At 41.0% G+C, this 18,390-nt stretch overlaps 1 protein-coding gene across 1 annotated transcript in view; it reads left to right on the top strand.

The window, feature by feature from the left end:
* The window catches only part of LOC113935420, a 93,359-nt gene extending 75,352 nt beyond the window's left edge, over positions 1-18,007 (top strand). Inside the window, 3 exon segments of the mRNA XM_035724896.1 lie at positions 3,373-3,499; positions 3,966-4,061; positions 15,396-18,007. Coding sequence (XP_035580789.1) covers positions 3,373-3,499; positions 3,966-4,061; positions 15,396-17,167 — 1,995 coding nt within the window. The 3' untranslated portion in view covers positions 17,168-18,007.
* The last annotated feature ends 383 nt before the right edge of the window (positions 18,008-18,390 follow it).

The following is an 18,390-nucleotide window of genomic DNA, read 5'->3' as shown; positions in this document are numbered from 1 at the left end:
GAGTCATCCATTTAGTGTTTCCACACCCCCCTACATGTGTGGCTCTCAGACAAAGAAACCATGAATTTTTCCAGGGCTGTAGGAATACCAGTTGTGTTAAACTTCTTGAAAGAATGTAGGTTGGTCTGCAGTGTAGCTTCTTTGTCAGAGATTTTCTAGGTATTTGTGTGTGTGTGTTTGTGTGTGTGTTCATTCTAAGAAGGGGTTTTAAAAATCAAATCACTGCCGGGGCTAGGCAGATATCTGAATGAATGAATAGTCTTTTCAATATTTAATTATGAAAAGTTTCAAATCTACAGAAAAAAATATACCTTAACATTGACTCACATACCCACCACCTAGATTTAACAATGAATATTTTGCTACACGTGCGTTACCACCTGTCTATCCACATGTATACTCATCTACTCATCATGTACACTCGTGTACTCATCGAGGGTATTACTCATATATTACCTTCAATGCACAGTAGAGGATAGGATTTTATATTCCTTTGGCCTTTCGAACCCTCTGTAGTCTGCTATGACCGGCCTGCTCTCTTTTCCAGCTAGCCACTTTTCATTCCTTATTCCCTCCCATCCCAGATGTCTTATCTGGAGGGCCCACCCCTGTTATTTCTCCTTAATCCTTCAAAATCCTGCCTGCCCTTTACGACCAAGATCATACCTTCCTTTCATAAAACCTGCTGTGATCTCTCCATCCTACAGTGACCTCTCCCTCTTGAGATTCCTCTGACCTACTGATTTTAAACCATGACTATACTTAGGAGCCTTTAAAAGTATAAAAGCCCTATCCCCAGAGAGTCTGATTTTATCCATTTGTGGAGAGACCCAGGAGTCCATACTTTAAAACACCACAGTTAGTTCTAAAGTACAGCTAGAGATGAGGGGTAAGAACCATAGTTCTCACTCATCCTGGCTGTGCTTTATATTTAATTAATTACTTTGATGGAGGGCTGGCTTCTGGGATTGCTATTACGAAAGGTGGGGGGGGCAGGGGGGTCCTGTTTTCAGGCCATTCCACAGCCAGTGCGGAACAGTTGTGCTGATAGGGAACAGAAAATTTAGGGGAGCGTCCCCTGAGAGGGCACGGCATAGAATTAGTTTGGGAGACACAGTGTCATCCCTTAAGGGGGATGGTGTTCTGAGAAGGGATGCAAAATCAGATCACCAAAGGGACCAAGCAGGGAGCTAAATGAAACAAGTAAGGTAGGAGTTGTAGCAATCTGCCAATAATATGGGTAGGCTAATGGACCCATAGTGTGGGTCACCTTCAGCCATCTGTGGCCCTGCAGCAATGCAAAGCCCAGAGTGGTCAGATTTATGGATTTTTTCAACAGGACTCATAAGTTGATATTTTCATGTGGAATCATCCAACATATAAGTGATATAAAGAAAATGTTGTGTATGGCTCAAACTAACCCTATCTATGGACTGCAGAATGTGTCCTCTTTTAAAATCTTAAAAAAAAAAAAAAAGGTTATTTATTTTAGAGAGAGGGAGAATGTGCAAGGGGAGGAGGGGCAGAGGGAGAGAGAGAGAGTCCCAAGTAGACTCCCCACCAAGCACAGAACCTGATGTGGGGCTTGACGTGGGGCCTGATCTCACAACCCTGAGATCATGACCTGAGCCAAAACCAAGAGCTGGACACTCAACTGATTGAGCCACCCAGGCGCCCCAGATTATGTTCTCTTTTAAAAGACAAAAAAACTGATGGGCTAGGAAGAATCCCCGAACTGGATCCTAGGCTCCTCGGGGCTTGGTTTCTGCACACCTCCACACCAAGACACCTCACCAAAACTTTCATCCAAGGACGATTTTATATTCCCACTCTCCAAAGTATAGCTTTCGAGGTAGCAGAAGGGCATTTGAAACTTTGTTAGGGGAATAATAATAATAGTAAGTGCACATTCAGTCATCTAAAAATATTTGACTGCTTAGTGTTTGCAGGCTCTGCTTTGGGCACCAGGGCAATAGCAGTGAACAAGGCATATAGAACTTTCAGCCTAGTAGGCAGTCAGAAAATAAAAATGAGTAACACATTATCTAGAGTTAAGAGGGTACATTAAAGCAGCAGAGGGGAAAAAGAACCTGAGTGAAAATAAGGATTCTAGAACAGCTAGGGAAGTCCTCCCTGAGCACTTACTGTGTGCAACAGTCCTTTGTCTTGAATCCTTACATTTACCAACTTCTCTGATCCTCAGCACAGTCCTGTGAGATAAATGCTGTGTTTTCTTGGTTCACAGAAGAAACAGAAATGCTGAGAGTTAGCTAATTTGCTGAAGGGTACTCTAGTTGGGGATAGTGTGATTTGAGTCCAGAGTCTTTCCAACCACACACTTGCACTCTTCAGGCAGGATCACGGCAGCTGGAGTGTGAGCAGGGGGAGGAATGGGTCCTGCTACAAAGTATACATATTGGTGGGTACTTACCCCCCAGAGACTCAGTGGCTTCAAGTAGGTAGAGCATAAATGCTTAGACCAATTAGTCTCTGTTCTTCAAGCTCAGTAAGACGATTTTTTTTTTTACTGTTTAACTTCATGTGTGTGATGTCTTCCTCTTCTCCGTGCCAAGATTTAAAGCTTCCAATGTGAAGGGACTTGTGTTTTGCTTTCATCCCTGGTAGCAGCTAGCCTAGAATGTAATAGGTGCATAAATGATGCTGGCTGGTTAAAGGAGAATAATGGTCTTTGAATGCTTGGCGCTAAGGTCATGTAGGGGAAGAAAAAAAATTCATTTTTCCTCTACCTATTTTGGGTTCATTGGCTGGGGCCTTATAAATTAGACCAACAAAAGACAGAAAAGCAAACAAGTTTATTAACACAGATACACATGGGAGCACTCAGTGATGAATAACTCAAAGGGGTGGTTAGAACTTGGGCTCATACAGCATCTTAACAAAAGGACAATAACTTTTTAGAGAAGTGACAAGACAAAGGAAAAACATTTTGAGTTTTGAGGACAACAAATTGTGGTGGAAGATAAGGGGTAGTTAGTAAGGTTAGTTGTGTGAATTCCTTTGGTGCCATCTCCTGGCTGATAAGGGTCTAGAGTTGTTTCCAGAGATTGACTTCTGTTCTTCCCGGTAGAGCCGGGAGGGGAGATACTTTCACAAATTTGTGTTCTGCTCTTAGGCAGATGGGGGGAGAGCAGAGAACTTTTCTTGTGTCTGCTTCTTCTCAATGCCTTCAGCCCAAAATAATCCCTATGCCAAAATGGCATAAATTGGAGTGGCGTATTCTGCTACCCTTCATTCACAATCCAAAGTAGGGTTTAGAAATATCTACCTCCCACAGGGAAGCCTTTTGATTGCTTATCCTGAGCTGCGAGCAAGGCCACTCCCAGATGAACAGTGGTGTGTTTTGTGTTAAAGGCATTCGTGGCATTCAGGGATGTGGCTGTGGACTTCACCCAGGAGGAGTGGAGGTTGCTGAGCCCAGCTCAGAGGACTCTGCACAGGGAAGTGATGCTGGAGACCTACAATCACCTGGTCTCACTAGGTAAGGATGGTTTCCCTTAGCACTTAAAATCTGCCCCACAGAGTGTTTTCTACATATCACGAGGAAAGGCTACCCATGAAGCAGCTTTGTTCTAGGGTTGGGCTTAGAAACCATAATCCCCCCCTCCCTCAGCGGAAATCTGGATTTAGTGGAATTGAAAACAGGTAGATTTACTCATGTTGCCTTTAACATTGCATTTCCACGCCTCTTTCTCAAGGCTGGGGCTCTCTTTTTGCTTTATCTTGTTTGAAACCTAGGTGATTTTCCTTCACCAAGTGTTAATATGCTGTTTTCCTGACCGGAGTCACCTTTGCTTACTCAGCTCTTCTGAGGAGAGTTCACAATTATGGGTCCTGTATCGCCCTTTGAGTTTCCCTACGCATTTTGGCTCTGAGTTAAGAAATGGCCCCTTGAGCCCATAACCAAGAATCTCCTTCTTGTTGTTGTTGTTTTTCCCCATGAGCAGAAATTCCATTTTCCAGACCAAAACTCATTTCTCAGCTGGAGCAAGGGGAAGAGCCCTGGATAGAGGAGAGACAGCATCCACTGGGCCTCTGTCCAGGTGAGTGTGACGCAGGGTAGATGGGACCGTCCACAGCTTGGAAGATAGGGAAGGAGGAGGCATCTCTCGGGTACGGGGAAGAAGCTCTTCTCAGGCCTCCTAGGTCACTGGTAAGTTTGCCTGGCATGACCTCCCTTCCAGAATAGCATTTTCAGTTGGGGTGAGGGCTTTCTTGGTTTCCCTGTTTCTTTCCTCCACCAGGAAGCCTCCCTTCCTTTTACTTGGCTTGCCTTCTTCATCATGTTCAGTCTTTCCTCATTCATGGGCTTCTTTCTCTTCTCTTGATCTTAAAAACTACGTCTGTCCTATGGACATTAAGTCTGCCACCCTTCAGATACTTTCTAGTTTCCCGTAGGTGAGATGTAATTGATTAATTCTACCTTTCCAATTCCCATAACTTAAAAAATATGTTACTCAGTAATTAAGATTACAGCAAGCTATGAATAATGAAAAAATATGTCCTCATGAGCCAACATCCCAGCTTAAGAAATAAGGCATTACCTAAACAATTGAAGTTCCTATTTCCCCTACCTCCCCACACCATGCCCAAAGGGAACTGTTTTTTCAAAATTAGGGATTTATAAATCTTATGCTTGGCCTTTTGCTTTACTTCATATATGTGAATCCCTCAACCATCTACAGTATTGTTTGACATTTTTAAACTTTCATTAATGTCATCATATTATGTATATCCTCCTGTAGTTTGCTCTCTCCACTGACACTGAGTTTGTGAGATTAACCCATGTTGATATATGTTGTTCTGGTTCATTTATTTTCACTACTATATAGTATTTATTGTATTATACGTGTAATTACAATTCATTTATCCATTTTATTTTGTTGGAAGTCTATGTTTTTACCAATTTTGGCTATTAAAGAATGCACTATAGGGGCACCTGCGTGGCTTGGTTGGTTAAGCGTCTGCCTTCGGCTCAGGTCATGATCCCAGGGTCCTGGGGTTGAGCCCCGTGCCAGGCTCCCTGCTCAGCAGGGAGTCTGCTTCTCACTCTCCCTCTGCCCCTTCCCCTGCTTGTGTGCACTCTCTCTCTCTGAAATAAATAAAATCTTAAAAAAATTATAACTATAAACATTCTAATACATGTGTCCTTGGGCATATAAGCCCTCGTTTCTCTAAGATAGATGCGTAGGAGTAGAGTAGCTGAATCAAAGAGCGTGCACTTGTTCATCCTGCCTAGGTAATGCCAAATTGCTCTCAACAGTTGTTTCATTAGTTTGCAAGGCTGCCATAACAAAGAGTTATGTTTCTAACCATCCTTTGGGTATGAAATGGCTTCTCACACTAGTTTTAATGTAATCAGCATTGAGTTTGAGCATCTTTTCCTATGTTCCTAGGTTGATGAGCATTGATGTTTCCTCTTCTGCAAATTTCCTCTTCAGATCTCTAGGCTGCTTTTCTTTTTCTTGTTCATTTGTAGAAGTATTTAAATAAATCCTGGAAATGATTCCTTTGTCCATTAAATGTATTATGTTTATCTTCTTCCAATCTGTGGACTGCCAACCTGCTTTATAAAAAGCTGTTTAGGGGCGCCTGGGTGGCTCAGGTGGCTAAGTGTCTGCCTTTGGCTCAGGTCATGATCTCAGGGTCTGGGATTGAGCCCCATGTTGGGCTCCCTGCTCAGCGGGGAGCCTGCTTCTCCCCCACCTCCCCACTCTGCTCTCTCTTGATATCTTTGTCACTATCTCTCAAATAAATAAAATCTTTTAAAAAATAAATAAAAAATTGTTTAATTTTGAAATAATTTAAGTCTCAGTTTGTAAAAATAATACAGCAAGTTCCCATCTATTCTTTACCCAGCTTTCTCCAATTTCAAAACCAGGAAGTTGACATTGGTACAATACTATTATATCTACAGACCTTAATCAGATTCAGATTTCGTCAGTTTTTACATGTACTCTTTTGTTGTTGTTGCATAGTACTGTGAAATTTTGTCACTTACATAGATTGATGTAAGTGCCACCACTGTAAGGATACAGAACGTTCCACCACTAGAAAGAAACTCCTTCATGCTGCCCTCCACCTTTAACCTCTGGCAACCTCTGATCTGTTTCCCATTACTTTCATTTCAAGAGTGTTATGAAATTTACCCCATGTTTTAATGGCCTTTAATAATAATTTCATAAATTTTAATGTGTTTGGATTTGTCAGATTTTTTTGTGTTGTCTGTATGTGTGTCTGTCTGATTTAAGAATTCCTTCCCTCTGTCAAGATCATAAAGACATTATTTAGATTTTCTTCTTTAAATCAAAAAATATTTTTGCTTTTTACAACTTAGGTCTTTAATCTGTCTGGAATTGATTTTGTGTGTCTTGAGAGATGTGGGTCTATTTTTATAGATTTCTAAACACGTCACCATCAGACTGGGCCCCATTGAATAATTCATCATTTTCCCCAATTTTTAATGCCACCTCTCGTATTTTGAATTTCAGTATATGCCTGGATCAGTGTCTGAACTCTTTTTATTCCATTGCTGTATCTGCTTATGCCTGCACCAATATCACACTGTTTTAATTTCCTATAGCTTTATAATAAGTCTTAGTGTCTGGTAGGGTAAGTCTTCCTGTCTTATTCTGTCTCTGTAGCTTCAGCCCAGTGGGCTTTTATTATCAGCTTGTCATATTTCATAAAGTCTCCTGTCAGGATTTTGTTGTAGTTGCATTGCATTTATATATTCAATAATATACATATATTAATATATTCATTAATTTAGAGAGAATTGACATCTTTTAGAATATTAAGTCTTTCTCTTAGTGTGGTGTCTTCTTTTACTTATTTGTTAATATATCCTTATCACTACCTCTTGCAAGGTTTTATAATTTATAATGTAAATATACATCTTTCTTTAAATTTATACATAGGCTTATTTTTTTGTTGTTTTGAGAGTTACTTTTTTTTGAGAGTTAACGTTTTTAAAAACTAAATTTTTATAATTTTTTGTTAAAATGTAGAACTAAAATTCATTTGATCATAATGAGCATATACCAGCAGCCTTGCTGAGTGGTTTAATTAATTCCGTAATTTGTCCTGTGTATATTCTTTGGAGTTTCATATAAAGACAACTGTTTCATCTGTTTATTTTGCCTTTTTTTGTTTGTTTGTTCATCATGTCTATTGTATGAATTATGTTTGAACTTCTATTATTTTCTTTCTATTCTTTGGGGTTATTTTACTATTTTTTCCCCAGGTTTTTAAGATGGATGCTTAACATTGTTACTTTTCAGGTTTCTTTCTTTTCTAATATAAGGATTTGAGACTGTACATTTCCTTCTATTCTCCTTTTTTTAAGATTTTATTTTTAAGTAATCTCCACACCCAACATGGGGCTCGAACTTACAACCCCAGGACTAAGAGTCATGTGCTCCACCGACTGAGCCAGCCAGGCGCCCCATTTCCTTCTATTCTTAACATGTATTTGGAGCTTCTGTTCCTTCTCTGAATCCTAACCCGTGGCACCTTGAGCCCATAAGGCTGTGGTATTTCTCCATTGCTGTAGTTGTGTGTGTTGGGAGTGCTTTGTAGCAAGAAAATTCTTACCCCTCCCTTTTTATTGCAGTTTTTTTAGTGTGAACCCTTTACTCCAGCCAGCTTCTAGTCACTTCTGGGTGTTTTCCAGTGACTTGAAGTAATTATTTATTGTATTTTTTTCCAGTTTTATCATTGTTTTCTGCAGGGGTTCTTGTGACTAATTCAGTCTGCTGCCATTTTCAGAAGTCGGCTTCATCCTGTATGTTTTTGACTTGACATTTGGAAATTACTTCAAAATTACAGAAAATTTGCAAAAATAAAAATAGTACAAAGGACACCTTTATATCCTTTTCATACATATGTATGTGGAAAAATATATGGCATATATGTTATTATAAAATGGCATCAGGGGCATCTAGTTGGCTCAGTCAGTAAAGCATGCAACTCTTTTTTTTTAAGATTTTTTTTTTTAATTTATTTATTTGACACAGAGAGAGAGACAGCTAGAGAGGGAACACAAGCAGGGGGAGTGGGAGAGGGAGAGGCAGGCTCCTGGCCGAGCAGGGAGCCCGATGTGGGGCTTGATCCCAGGACCCTGGGATCATGACCTGAACCAAAGGCAGACGCTTAATGACTGAGCCACCCAGGTGCCCCAAAGCATGCAACTCTTTGGGGCTGTGAGTTCAAGCCCCGTGTTGGGTGTACTGATTACATAAAAATAAAATCTTTAGGGGCGCCTGGGTGGCTCAGTCGTTAACTGTCTGCCTTCAGCTCAGGTAATGATTCCAGGGTTCTGGGATCGAGCCCTGCATGGGGCTCCCTGCTCAGCAGGAAGCCTGCTTCTCCCTCTCCCACTCCCCCTGCTTGTGTTCCCTCTCTCGCTGTGTCTCCCTCTGTCAAATAAATAAATAAAATCTTAAAAAAAAAAAAAATCTTTAGGGGCTCCTGGGTGGCTAGGTCGGTTAAGTTTCTGCCTTTGGTTCAGGTCATGATCCCAGGGTCCTGGGATCGAGCCCTGCATCAGGCTCCTTGCTCAGCAGGGAGTCTGCTTCTCCCTCTCCCTCTGCCTACTGCTCTGCCTACTTGTGCTCTCTCTCTCTGTCAAATAAATAAATAAAATCTTAAAAAAAAAGAAAAATCATTAAAAAAAGTAAAATGGCATCATGACATCACCTATTAATATTTTATATTTGTGTACTATCTTACATGCATGTTCTCCCTTCTTCCCCCTTCAATATATATGTATGTATAGTTATGTATACATATATATGTGTGTGTGTGTGTGTGTGTATGTTCATATGTGTATGTTTGTTAAAAGGTTTTCTAAGGAGGATAGTAATCTCATATAACCATAGTAGTTATCAACCTCAGTAAATTTAACTTTGATACAGTAATTTTTATCTAATATCTCCTTATCATATTATAATTTTGTCAGTAGATGCAATAATATCTTTTTTTACTCTCCAGAAAATGATCCAGTCCAGGTTTCAGTAGTGCATTTACATGTCAGGTCTATTTAATTTCCCTTAATATAGATCATTTCAGTAACCTTTCTTTGTCTTTTATGACACTGACATCTTAGAAATATAGTCTTACAGTTTTTTAACAACTTCATTGAGATAAAATTTATATACCATAAAATCTAGTTATTGTAAATATACAGTTACATTAGTTTTGGTAAACATTTATTGTATGATCATTACTTCCATTTAACTTTAGAATATTCTGTCATTCCAAAAAGCTCCCTTATGCCCATTTGCATCTATCCTTCCTCCCATCTGAGCTCTGGGGAACCACTGATAACGCTGTCTCTATAGATTTGCTGTTTCTGGACATACTCTATAAATGGTATCATAAAATATATGGTCTTTTGTATCTGGCATAATATTTTTGAGGTTCATCCAGGTTGTGGCATGTATCAGTAATCCATTTCTTTATTTTCTTTTTTTAAAATTTTTTAAATTAATTTATTTTTTATTATGTTATGTTAATCACCACACATTACCTCATTAGTTTTTGATGTAGTGTTCCATGATTCATTGTTTGTGTATAACACCCAGTGCTCCATTCAGTACATGCCCTCTTTAATACCCGTCACCAGGCTAACCCATCCGCCCATCCCCCTCCCCTCTAGAACCCTCAGTTTGTCTCTCAGAGTCCATAGTCTCTCATGGTTCGCCTCCCCCTCCGATTCCCCCCCTTCATTTTTCCCTTCCTACTATCTTCTTTTTTTTTTTTTTTAACATATAATGTATTATTTGTTTCAGAGGTACAGGTCTGTGATTCAACAGTCTTACACAATTCACAGCACTCACCATAGCACATAACCTCCCCAATGTCTATCACCCAGCCACCCCATCCCTCCCACCCCCACCAATCCAGCAACACTCAGTTTGTTTCCTGAGATTAAGAATTCCTCATATCGGGGCGCCTGGGTGGCTCAGTCGTTAAGCGTCTGCCTTCGGCTCAGGTCATGATCCCAGGGTCCTGGGATCGAGCCCTACATCGGGCTCCCTGCTCCACAGGAAGCCTGCGTCTCCCTCTCCCACCCCTGCTGCTTGTGTTCCTTCTCTTGCCGTGTCTCTCTCTGTCAAATAAATAAATAAAATCTTAAAAAAAAAAAGAATTCCTCATATCAGTGAGATCATATGATATATGTCTTTGATTGACTTATTTTGCTTAGCATAATACCCTCTAGTTCCATCCACATTGTTGCAATGGCAAGATTTCGGTTTTTTTGATGACTGCATAATATTCCATTGTGTATATGCACCACATCTTCTTTATCCATTCATCTGTTGATGGACATCTTGGCTCTTTCCATAGTTTGGCTATTGTGGACATTGGTGCTATAAACATCGGGGTGCATGTACCCCTTCGGATTGCTACAATTGTATCTTTGGGGTAAATACCCAGTAGTGCAATTGCTGGGTCATACGGTAGCTCTGTTTTCAACTGTTTGAGGAACCTCCATACTGTTTTCCAGAGTGGCTGCACCAGCTTGCATTCCCACCAACAGTGTAGGAGGGTTCCCCTTTCTCCGCATCCCCGCCAACATCTGTCGTTTCCTGACTTGTTAATTTTAGCCGTTGTGACTGGTGTGAGGTAGTATCTCATTGAGGTTTTGATTTGGATTTCCCTGATGCTGAGCGATGTTGAGCACTTTTTCATGTGTCTTTTGGCCATTTGGATGTTTTCTTTGGAAAAATGTCTGTTCATGTCTTCTGCCCATTTCTTGATTGGATTATTTTTTGAGTGTGCACATGTATTGGAGGGGAGGGAGAGGGAGAGAGAGAATCCCAAGCAGGCTCCGTGCTCAGCACAGAGCCAGAGGCAGGGCCGATCCCACGACCTTGAGATCATGACCAGAGCTGAAATCAAGAGTGGGAAGCTTAACCGACGGAGCCACTTAGGTGGCCTAGTAATCCATTCCTTTTTATTGCCATATAATATTCCATTGTATGGACATAACACATTTTGTTTACCCATTTACAGACTGATGGATATATGGGTTGTATCTACTTTTTGGCTATTGTGAATAGTGCTGCTAAGAACAATCATGTACCAGTCTTATTGTGGGCATACATTTTCATTGGGGGGTTGATAAGTAGGTGTAAAATTTCTGGATTGTATGACATGTTTATATTTAACTTTTTAAGAAACTGCAAAATTATTTTCCAAGGTGGCTGTACATTTTTATTAGTATTTCTATTTTTCATTTCTGTTTTCTATTTCTACATTTTCTATTAGCAGTGTGTTTCTCTACTTCCTTGTTAGCACTTAGAATTGTCTCTAATTTTGATTACAGACATTCTACTGGGTGTGTAGTGGTATTTCATTGTGGTTTTAATTTGCATTTCCCTAGTGACTGATGATGTTGATCTTTTTCTTTTTTAAAGATTTTATTTATTTATTAGAGAGAGAGAGAGAGCATGAGCAGGAGGAGGGGCAGAGGGAGAAGCAGACTCTCTGCTGAGCAGGGATCCCTATGCGGAACTCAATCCCAGGACCCCGAGATCATGACCTGAGCTGAAGGCAGACACTTAACCAGCTGAGCCACCCAGGCGCCCTATGTTGATCTTTTCATATGCTTAGTAACCCTTTGCGTATCTTCTTTAACAAAATAGCTATTCAGTTCTTTTGTCCATTTTTAAATTGGATTGTTTTGTCTTCTTTTTGAGTTATAAGAGTTTTTCATATACTCTAGACACAGTCCTATATCAGATATACGGTTTTCACATACTTTCAACTCTATAAAGTCAAGTTTCAGAAAAAAGACAAGTCTGCGGCTTGTCTTTTCGTTCTCTTCATGGTGTCTTTTCAAGCATAAAAGTTTTAAACTTTGGTGATGTCCAACTTAACAAAATTTTAAATGGATTGTGCTTTTGGTGGTGTAACTAAGAACTTTTTGTCTTTTGTTTAGAATGTTTGGTTTGCTCATATTTAATATAATTATTGATATGGTTTAAGTCTGCCATTTTGCTACTTATTTTTTATGTGCTTCATGTTTTTTTATTCCCCTGCCTTTTGGGTGTGTGTGTATATAATAATAATAATTATTATTTATTAGATATATTATATATAATTTTTGTAGTTATTTTCTTAATTCAGCTCTAGGCATTAAAAATACATCTAATTTAACATAATCTAATTAATACTAACTTCATTCCAGTAAAAAATATATATAATAAAGCTCATAATATGGTGTTAGAGTTATTACCTTTTATAATAATCTTACGCATTTCAGAGAAATTAAGAGAAGAAAGGAGAAAAATATACATGTGTAGTCTTTTATATTTACCCACATACTTACCAGTTTTGGTGGTCCTCATTTCTTCCTGTGGATTTGAGTTAATGTCTGGTGTCATTTCTTTTCAGCCTGACAGGCTTATTTAGTATTTCCTATAAGGCCTGTTTGCTAACAACAGATACTCTCTGAGTACTTGTTAATCTGTGAATATCTGTATCAATTTCATTTCTGAAGGATAATTTCTTGAGAATAGAATTCTTCTATTCTCAATAGAATTCTTAGTAGCCTTTTCACCTGTATTTCAGCACCTTGAATAAATCATTCCATACTCCATTGTCTGTGATGAGAAGTTAGCACTAATCATATTGTTTCCTCCTGTGCATGTTGAATCATTTTCCTTTTGCTGCTGTCAAGATGTTCTCTTTTGTCTTTTTTTCTGATAGTCAAGAATTTGGCTATGATGTATCTCTCTGGGGCTTTCTTTATGTTTTTCTTTCTTTCTTTTTTTTTTAAAGATTTTATTTGAGAGAGAGAGCACAAGAGGGGGGAGGGGCAGAAAGAGAGGGAGAAGCAGACTCCCCACTAGGCAGGGAGCCTGATGTGGGGCTCCATTCCAGGACACCTGGATCATGACCTGAGCTGAAGGCAAACGCTCAACCAACTGAGCCACCCAGGTGCCCCTGGAGTATTTTTTCTAAAGATTTAAAATTTTTTTTAAAAATATTTTATTTATTTGAGAGAAAGAGTGCACTGCACGCAAGCACAAGTGGTGAGGGAAGCAGAGGGAGAGGGAAAAGCAGACTCCCCGCTGAGCAGGGTGCCCGATGTGGGACTCAATCCCAAGACCCTGGGTTCATGACCTGAGCCGGAGGCAGATGCTTAACCAGCTGAGCCACCCAGGCACCCTCTTTATGTTTTATGTTTTCCTGCAGTTTGTTGAGCTTCTTGGATTTATAGACTAATGTTTTTCAACAGATTTCAGACTTTTTAGTTATTATTTCTTCAGACATTTTTTTCCTGCTCTTTTCTCTCTGTCTTCTCTTTCGTGCGTTCCCATTATGCATAGATTGATTTATCTGATGGTGTCCCACAGGTTTCTGGGGCTCTTTGCTTTTCTTCGATCTTTCTTTCACCTGGTTTTTCAGTTTAGGTAATTTCTATTGATTTATCTTCAACTTCATTGTTTCTGTTGCAAGCCCAAATATGCTGTTGTATCTTCCTAGTAATTTTGTTATTTCAGTTAATTTACTTTTTAATTCCAGAGTTTCCTTTTATTTCTTTTTAATAGTTTTTTTCTTTATTGAGATTTTTCTATTTCTTAAGTTACCATACTTCCCTTTAAGTTTTTACATGTTGTTTTCCTTTAGTTCTTTAAATATATTCATAACATCAGCTTTGAACACTTTCTTTCCTCCTGTAAATCAACATCTGGGCCACCCAGCAACAGTTTCTATTGTCTGCATTTTTTCCTCAGTATGGGTCACTCTTTCCTGTTTCTTTGGAAACTGGATATTTTAGATACTATCTTTTAGCCCCCCTGAGAGCTGATGGTGTTTCCTGCCTAGATATTGTTGTTGCCAGTTTTAGTAACTTTTCTAGACTAAATATGTGGAAAAAGTTTTCTCTGTGAAGGTGATGTTTCCGCTTGATTTGTTATTGTATTCTTGTGTTTATTTTTAATCCTGGCTTCCTGATTTAAGCCTTGTGTCTGCAGGGCTTAGTGATCTGCAACAGTTGGCAATAGGTTGTGTTCAAAGACTTTGAGCCAGTAAGGCTCCCTACTTCTGCCAATGGATAAATAGGTGCGTTGGGGAGCTCATTCAAAGTTCAGATAGTTTCCAAGTCTTGTCTGGCTTTTTACTTTCCACTGATCCCTCTAATTTTTCCTCTGTACCTGGTTATAGTCTCTGTCAGGCAGGCTTATGTGCATAGCTTGGGCCCCAGCCATCTCCCCTGCTTTTGCAAACAGCTTTCCAGTCAGCCAGGGCTGTGTGGAGAGTTTATCAAACCCCTCCCTGGCTCTCTCACTTTCAGGTTTTCCCCTGCTGCATTTCTGGATGGTCTACCAGTCTTTCTTCTTCTTCTTTTGGTCCCAACCAAGAAAGACTGCAATCTCAGATAGCAGTCACTGGTGGCCTTCCCTGTTCACTTACCACCTAGATCACATTTACTGACAGTTCCACCCAGCACTGGTTTCTCACCTTCCACTCAAATCAGGTGACTGTCCCTGTAGCAGCAACAGAACTGATGGTTTTATGACCTGTCCTAGTCTAACTACCATAACACCCAAGCTGGAGGATCGGACGGATGAGAGCAACTCCAGGCAGTCATGCTTCAGACTCCTGCTTTTCTTATCCGGAGTTCAGTGTTTTTCATGAATAAATACTTCTCAATATATTGTATGTGTTGGTTGATTTCTGGAAGTAAACTATTTACTCTGTCAAGTATTGTGAAAGTAAGTTTTTGGTATGAGTTTTCTACATTTTTTTTTTAAGACTTCATCTATTTATTTGACAGAGAGAGACACGGCAAGAGAGGGAACACAAGCAGGGGGAGGGGGAGAGGGAGAAGCAGGCTCCCTGCTGATGCAGGGCTCGATCCCAGGGCCCTGGGATCATGACCTGAGCCGAAGGCAGGTGCTTAACAACTGAGCCACCCAGGTGCCCCAGAGTTTTCTACATTGCAGTAGGACAAGGGGCCAAAAACTTTTTCTGTAAGGGGCCACCCAGTAAATATTTTAAGCTTCCCAGGTCACATGCAGTCTAGTGCCTCATTGGTTTATTTGTTTGTTTGCTTATTTATTTATTTCTCTTTCTTTCTTTGAATCCTTAGAAAGGTAAAATCCATTTTTAGCTGGTGGGCCATACAAAAACAAGTTGCAGGCTGAATTTGGCCTACCTGACAAGTTTGCTAACTCCTGTGATTAAAAATGTAGTGTATAAAGTAAAATGAAAAGCAGCTCTTCTTATAGATGCAAGGATGTCTGAGTGGGAGACAGGTTGTGATATAAACATATTACAAACGACCAATGGGCAAAGCAAAATGGCCCCGGCCACCCTACCCGTGGCTACTCTGACTCAAAATATTCTTTCTTCAGCAGGATCAAAGCTAAACATTCAACCTTGTCCCCACTACCCACTGGCATTCGCTAGTCAGCAAGGCCTCAGCCAGCATGTGTGGTTCAGTCACCTTCCTCAGCTCTTCTCAAGTTTATGTGCAGGAAACCATCTCCCCCCGGGGAAGCACTATCCAGAAGATCAAAACCAGCAGCAGAAGCAACTCTTTGGTCAAACTTGCTGGGGTGACAAAGCAGAAATTCAAGAGACAGAAGAAGACTCCAAGCCCTTGTTGGGGAGAGTAAGCAAAAGAGGCACTTCAGAGGCGTTGTCCAGCCCACGGCAAGAACAGCCAGTAAGGTCCAAGCAAGACAACACAGCGATGGATACAGGGCCCAGCCAAGACCAGAGGACAGTCCTTGGGGGAACAGACAAAGTGTTGCATGGTGTAGAAGTCTCAGGATTTGGAGCAATCAAATATGGGGAGTTTGGCCTGGGCTTTATGAGGGAGTCAAACCTGCTCAGCCTCCAGAAGATGCACATAGGGGAGACACCTTATGTGTACTCCGAGTGGGGACAGAGCTTTAGCAATATGTCAACCCTCATCAAAAACCAGAGGACATCCTCTGGGGACAAGCCTTATGTGTGCAAGGAATGTGGACGAGGCTTTACCTGGAAGTCAAACCTCATCACACACCAGAGGACACACTCAGGGGAGAAACCTTATGTGTGCAAGGAGTGTGGACGAGGCTTTACTTGGAAGTCAAACCTCTTCACACACCAGAGGACACATTCAGGGGTCAAGCCGTATGTGTGCAAGGAATGTGGGCAGAGCTTTAGCCTGAAGTCAAACCTTATCACACACCAGAGGGCACACTCGGGGGAGAAGCCTTATGTTTGCAGGGAGTGTGGGCATGGCTTTCGCCAGCATTCACATCTCATCAGACATAAGAGGACACATTCGGGAGAGAAGCCGTATGTGTGCAGGGAGTGTGAGCAAAGCTTTAGCCAGAAGTCACACCTCATTAGGCACTTAAGGACACACACAGGAGAGAAGCCTTATTTATGCACAGAATGTGGGCGCCATTTTAGCTGGAAATCAAACCTCAAGACACACCAGAGGACACACTCAGGGGTTAAACCTTATGTATGCCTGGAGTGTGGGCAGTGCTTTAGCCTGAAGTCAAATCTCAGCAAACACCAGAGGTCACACACAGGGGAGAAGCCATTTGTGTGCAGGGAATGTGGGCGGGGCTTTACCAGGAAATCAACCCTTATCACACACCAGAGGACACACTCAGGGGAAAAGCCATTTGTATGCAGGGAGTGTGGGCGAGGCTTTAATGATAAGTCAACCCTCATTTCACACCAGAGAACACATTCAGGGGAAAAGCCTTTCATATGCAGGGAGTGTGGTAAAAGGTTTAGCCAGAAGCCAAACCTCTTTAGGCACAGGAGGGCACACTCAGGTAGCATACCCTTTGTGTGCAGGGAGTGTGGGCAAAGCTTTTGTGATAAGTTAACTCTCATCACACACCAGAAGGCACACTCAGGGGGGAAGCCTCACGTGTGCAGGGAGTGTGGGCAAGGCTTTGGCCGGCAGTCACACCTTATTAGACATCAGAGGATACATTCAGGAGAGAAGCCTTATATTTGTAGGAAGTGTGGGCGAGGCTTTAGTCGGAAATCAAACCTCATCAGACATCAGAGGACACACTCAGGATAGAAACCTTGTATGTACGAGTGTAGTGAAATCTTTAACCAAGACTCATACCTCGTGAGATGCCAGAAGTCACACCTAGGGCTGTGGCTTTAGTAGTAAGTCAACCATTGCCAGACACCAAAGTGGAGACATCTTATGTGTGACAGCAGTGTTCACGAGCCTCATGGTAAGAGTCAACATCTCCAGGCCACATGAAGGAGAACTGCTGGCTCATTTTCAGGAGCTCTGGCATGCCCTGGTGGGGGTGGTGGGTTGTGGAAGATCTGTCAGGTAACGTGATGGAAGGGGTACTTTTAAGTAGGTTGAAATTAGGGAATGGAGGCTCTTCTAATGTCATTTCCCAAGAATACTTGGACACTCCTTATACAGTAGCCTGGATGTTAGAGAAACAGCGACACTAGAGCTCATCTCTTAATGTCTGCCTTACCTTCTGAGAACAAGAGACTTGACAGAAACCATGGCTGACTTAATCTTGGTTTCCCAGAGCATGACCCAGCAGAGTCAGCTTCAGGGAGAGTTTGGGAAATGGTGAATTCATGGGATCAGAGATGGTGCATGGGTAGAAGAAGGTTTTATCATGCAAAGAGCTGACTGGTGAGAAAGACTGTGACTATCCTGGTTTTGGGAAGAAGTAACCGTTTTTGCTTGTTTCCTGGGGCCCTCTCTGGTTTCCAAGTTGAATCCATTTTGAAGATATTTTTATTTACTGGTGTATTTAGATTAGAAATGTATCCTATGCTTTCATGAAGAAAACACCCATATATGGGAATAGAAAATGAAATTACTTCCTATTCTTCTTTGAATTACCATACTACATCCCACAGGTAATTCTTTGGTTTAAATCTTTTTTTTTTTTTTTTTTTTTTTTTAAAGATTTTATTTATTTATTTGAGAGAGAATGAGAGATGAGAGCACGAGAGGGAAGAGGGTCAGAGGGAGAAGCAGACTCCCTGCTAAGCAGGGAGCCCGATGCGGGACTCGATCCCGGGACTCCAGGATCATGACCTGAGCCGAAGGCAGTCGCTTAACCAACTGAGCCACCCAGGCGCCCTCTTTGGTTTAAATCTTTCCAACCATTGTAAAATATATGATTTCTCTGGTTGGGAATACTCTCTTTTTGAGAACAGCGGTGTCCCACAGATTCACGTATAATTCGGAGCCAAGGCCCAATTTTTTTTCACAGAAGTTGACTAAATGATTCTGAGTTTTATTTGGAAAGTAAAATTTTGAGGAATGGCGGGATATTAAGAACAGTGTAATAACATGTCTTTTTATCTGTGGACAGATACCTAGAATAGAACCATATAAAAATAGGA

Source organism: Zalophus californianus, chromosome 17, assembly GCF_009762305.2.
Source record: "Zalophus californianus isolate mZalCal1 chromosome 17, mZalCal1.pri.v2, whole genome shotgun sequence".
NCBI classification, from domain to species: Eukaryota; Metazoa; Chordata; class Mammalia; order Carnivora; family Otariidae; genus Zalophus; species Zalophus californianus.
This window is presented reverse-complemented; position numbering and strand designations above follow the sequence as displayed.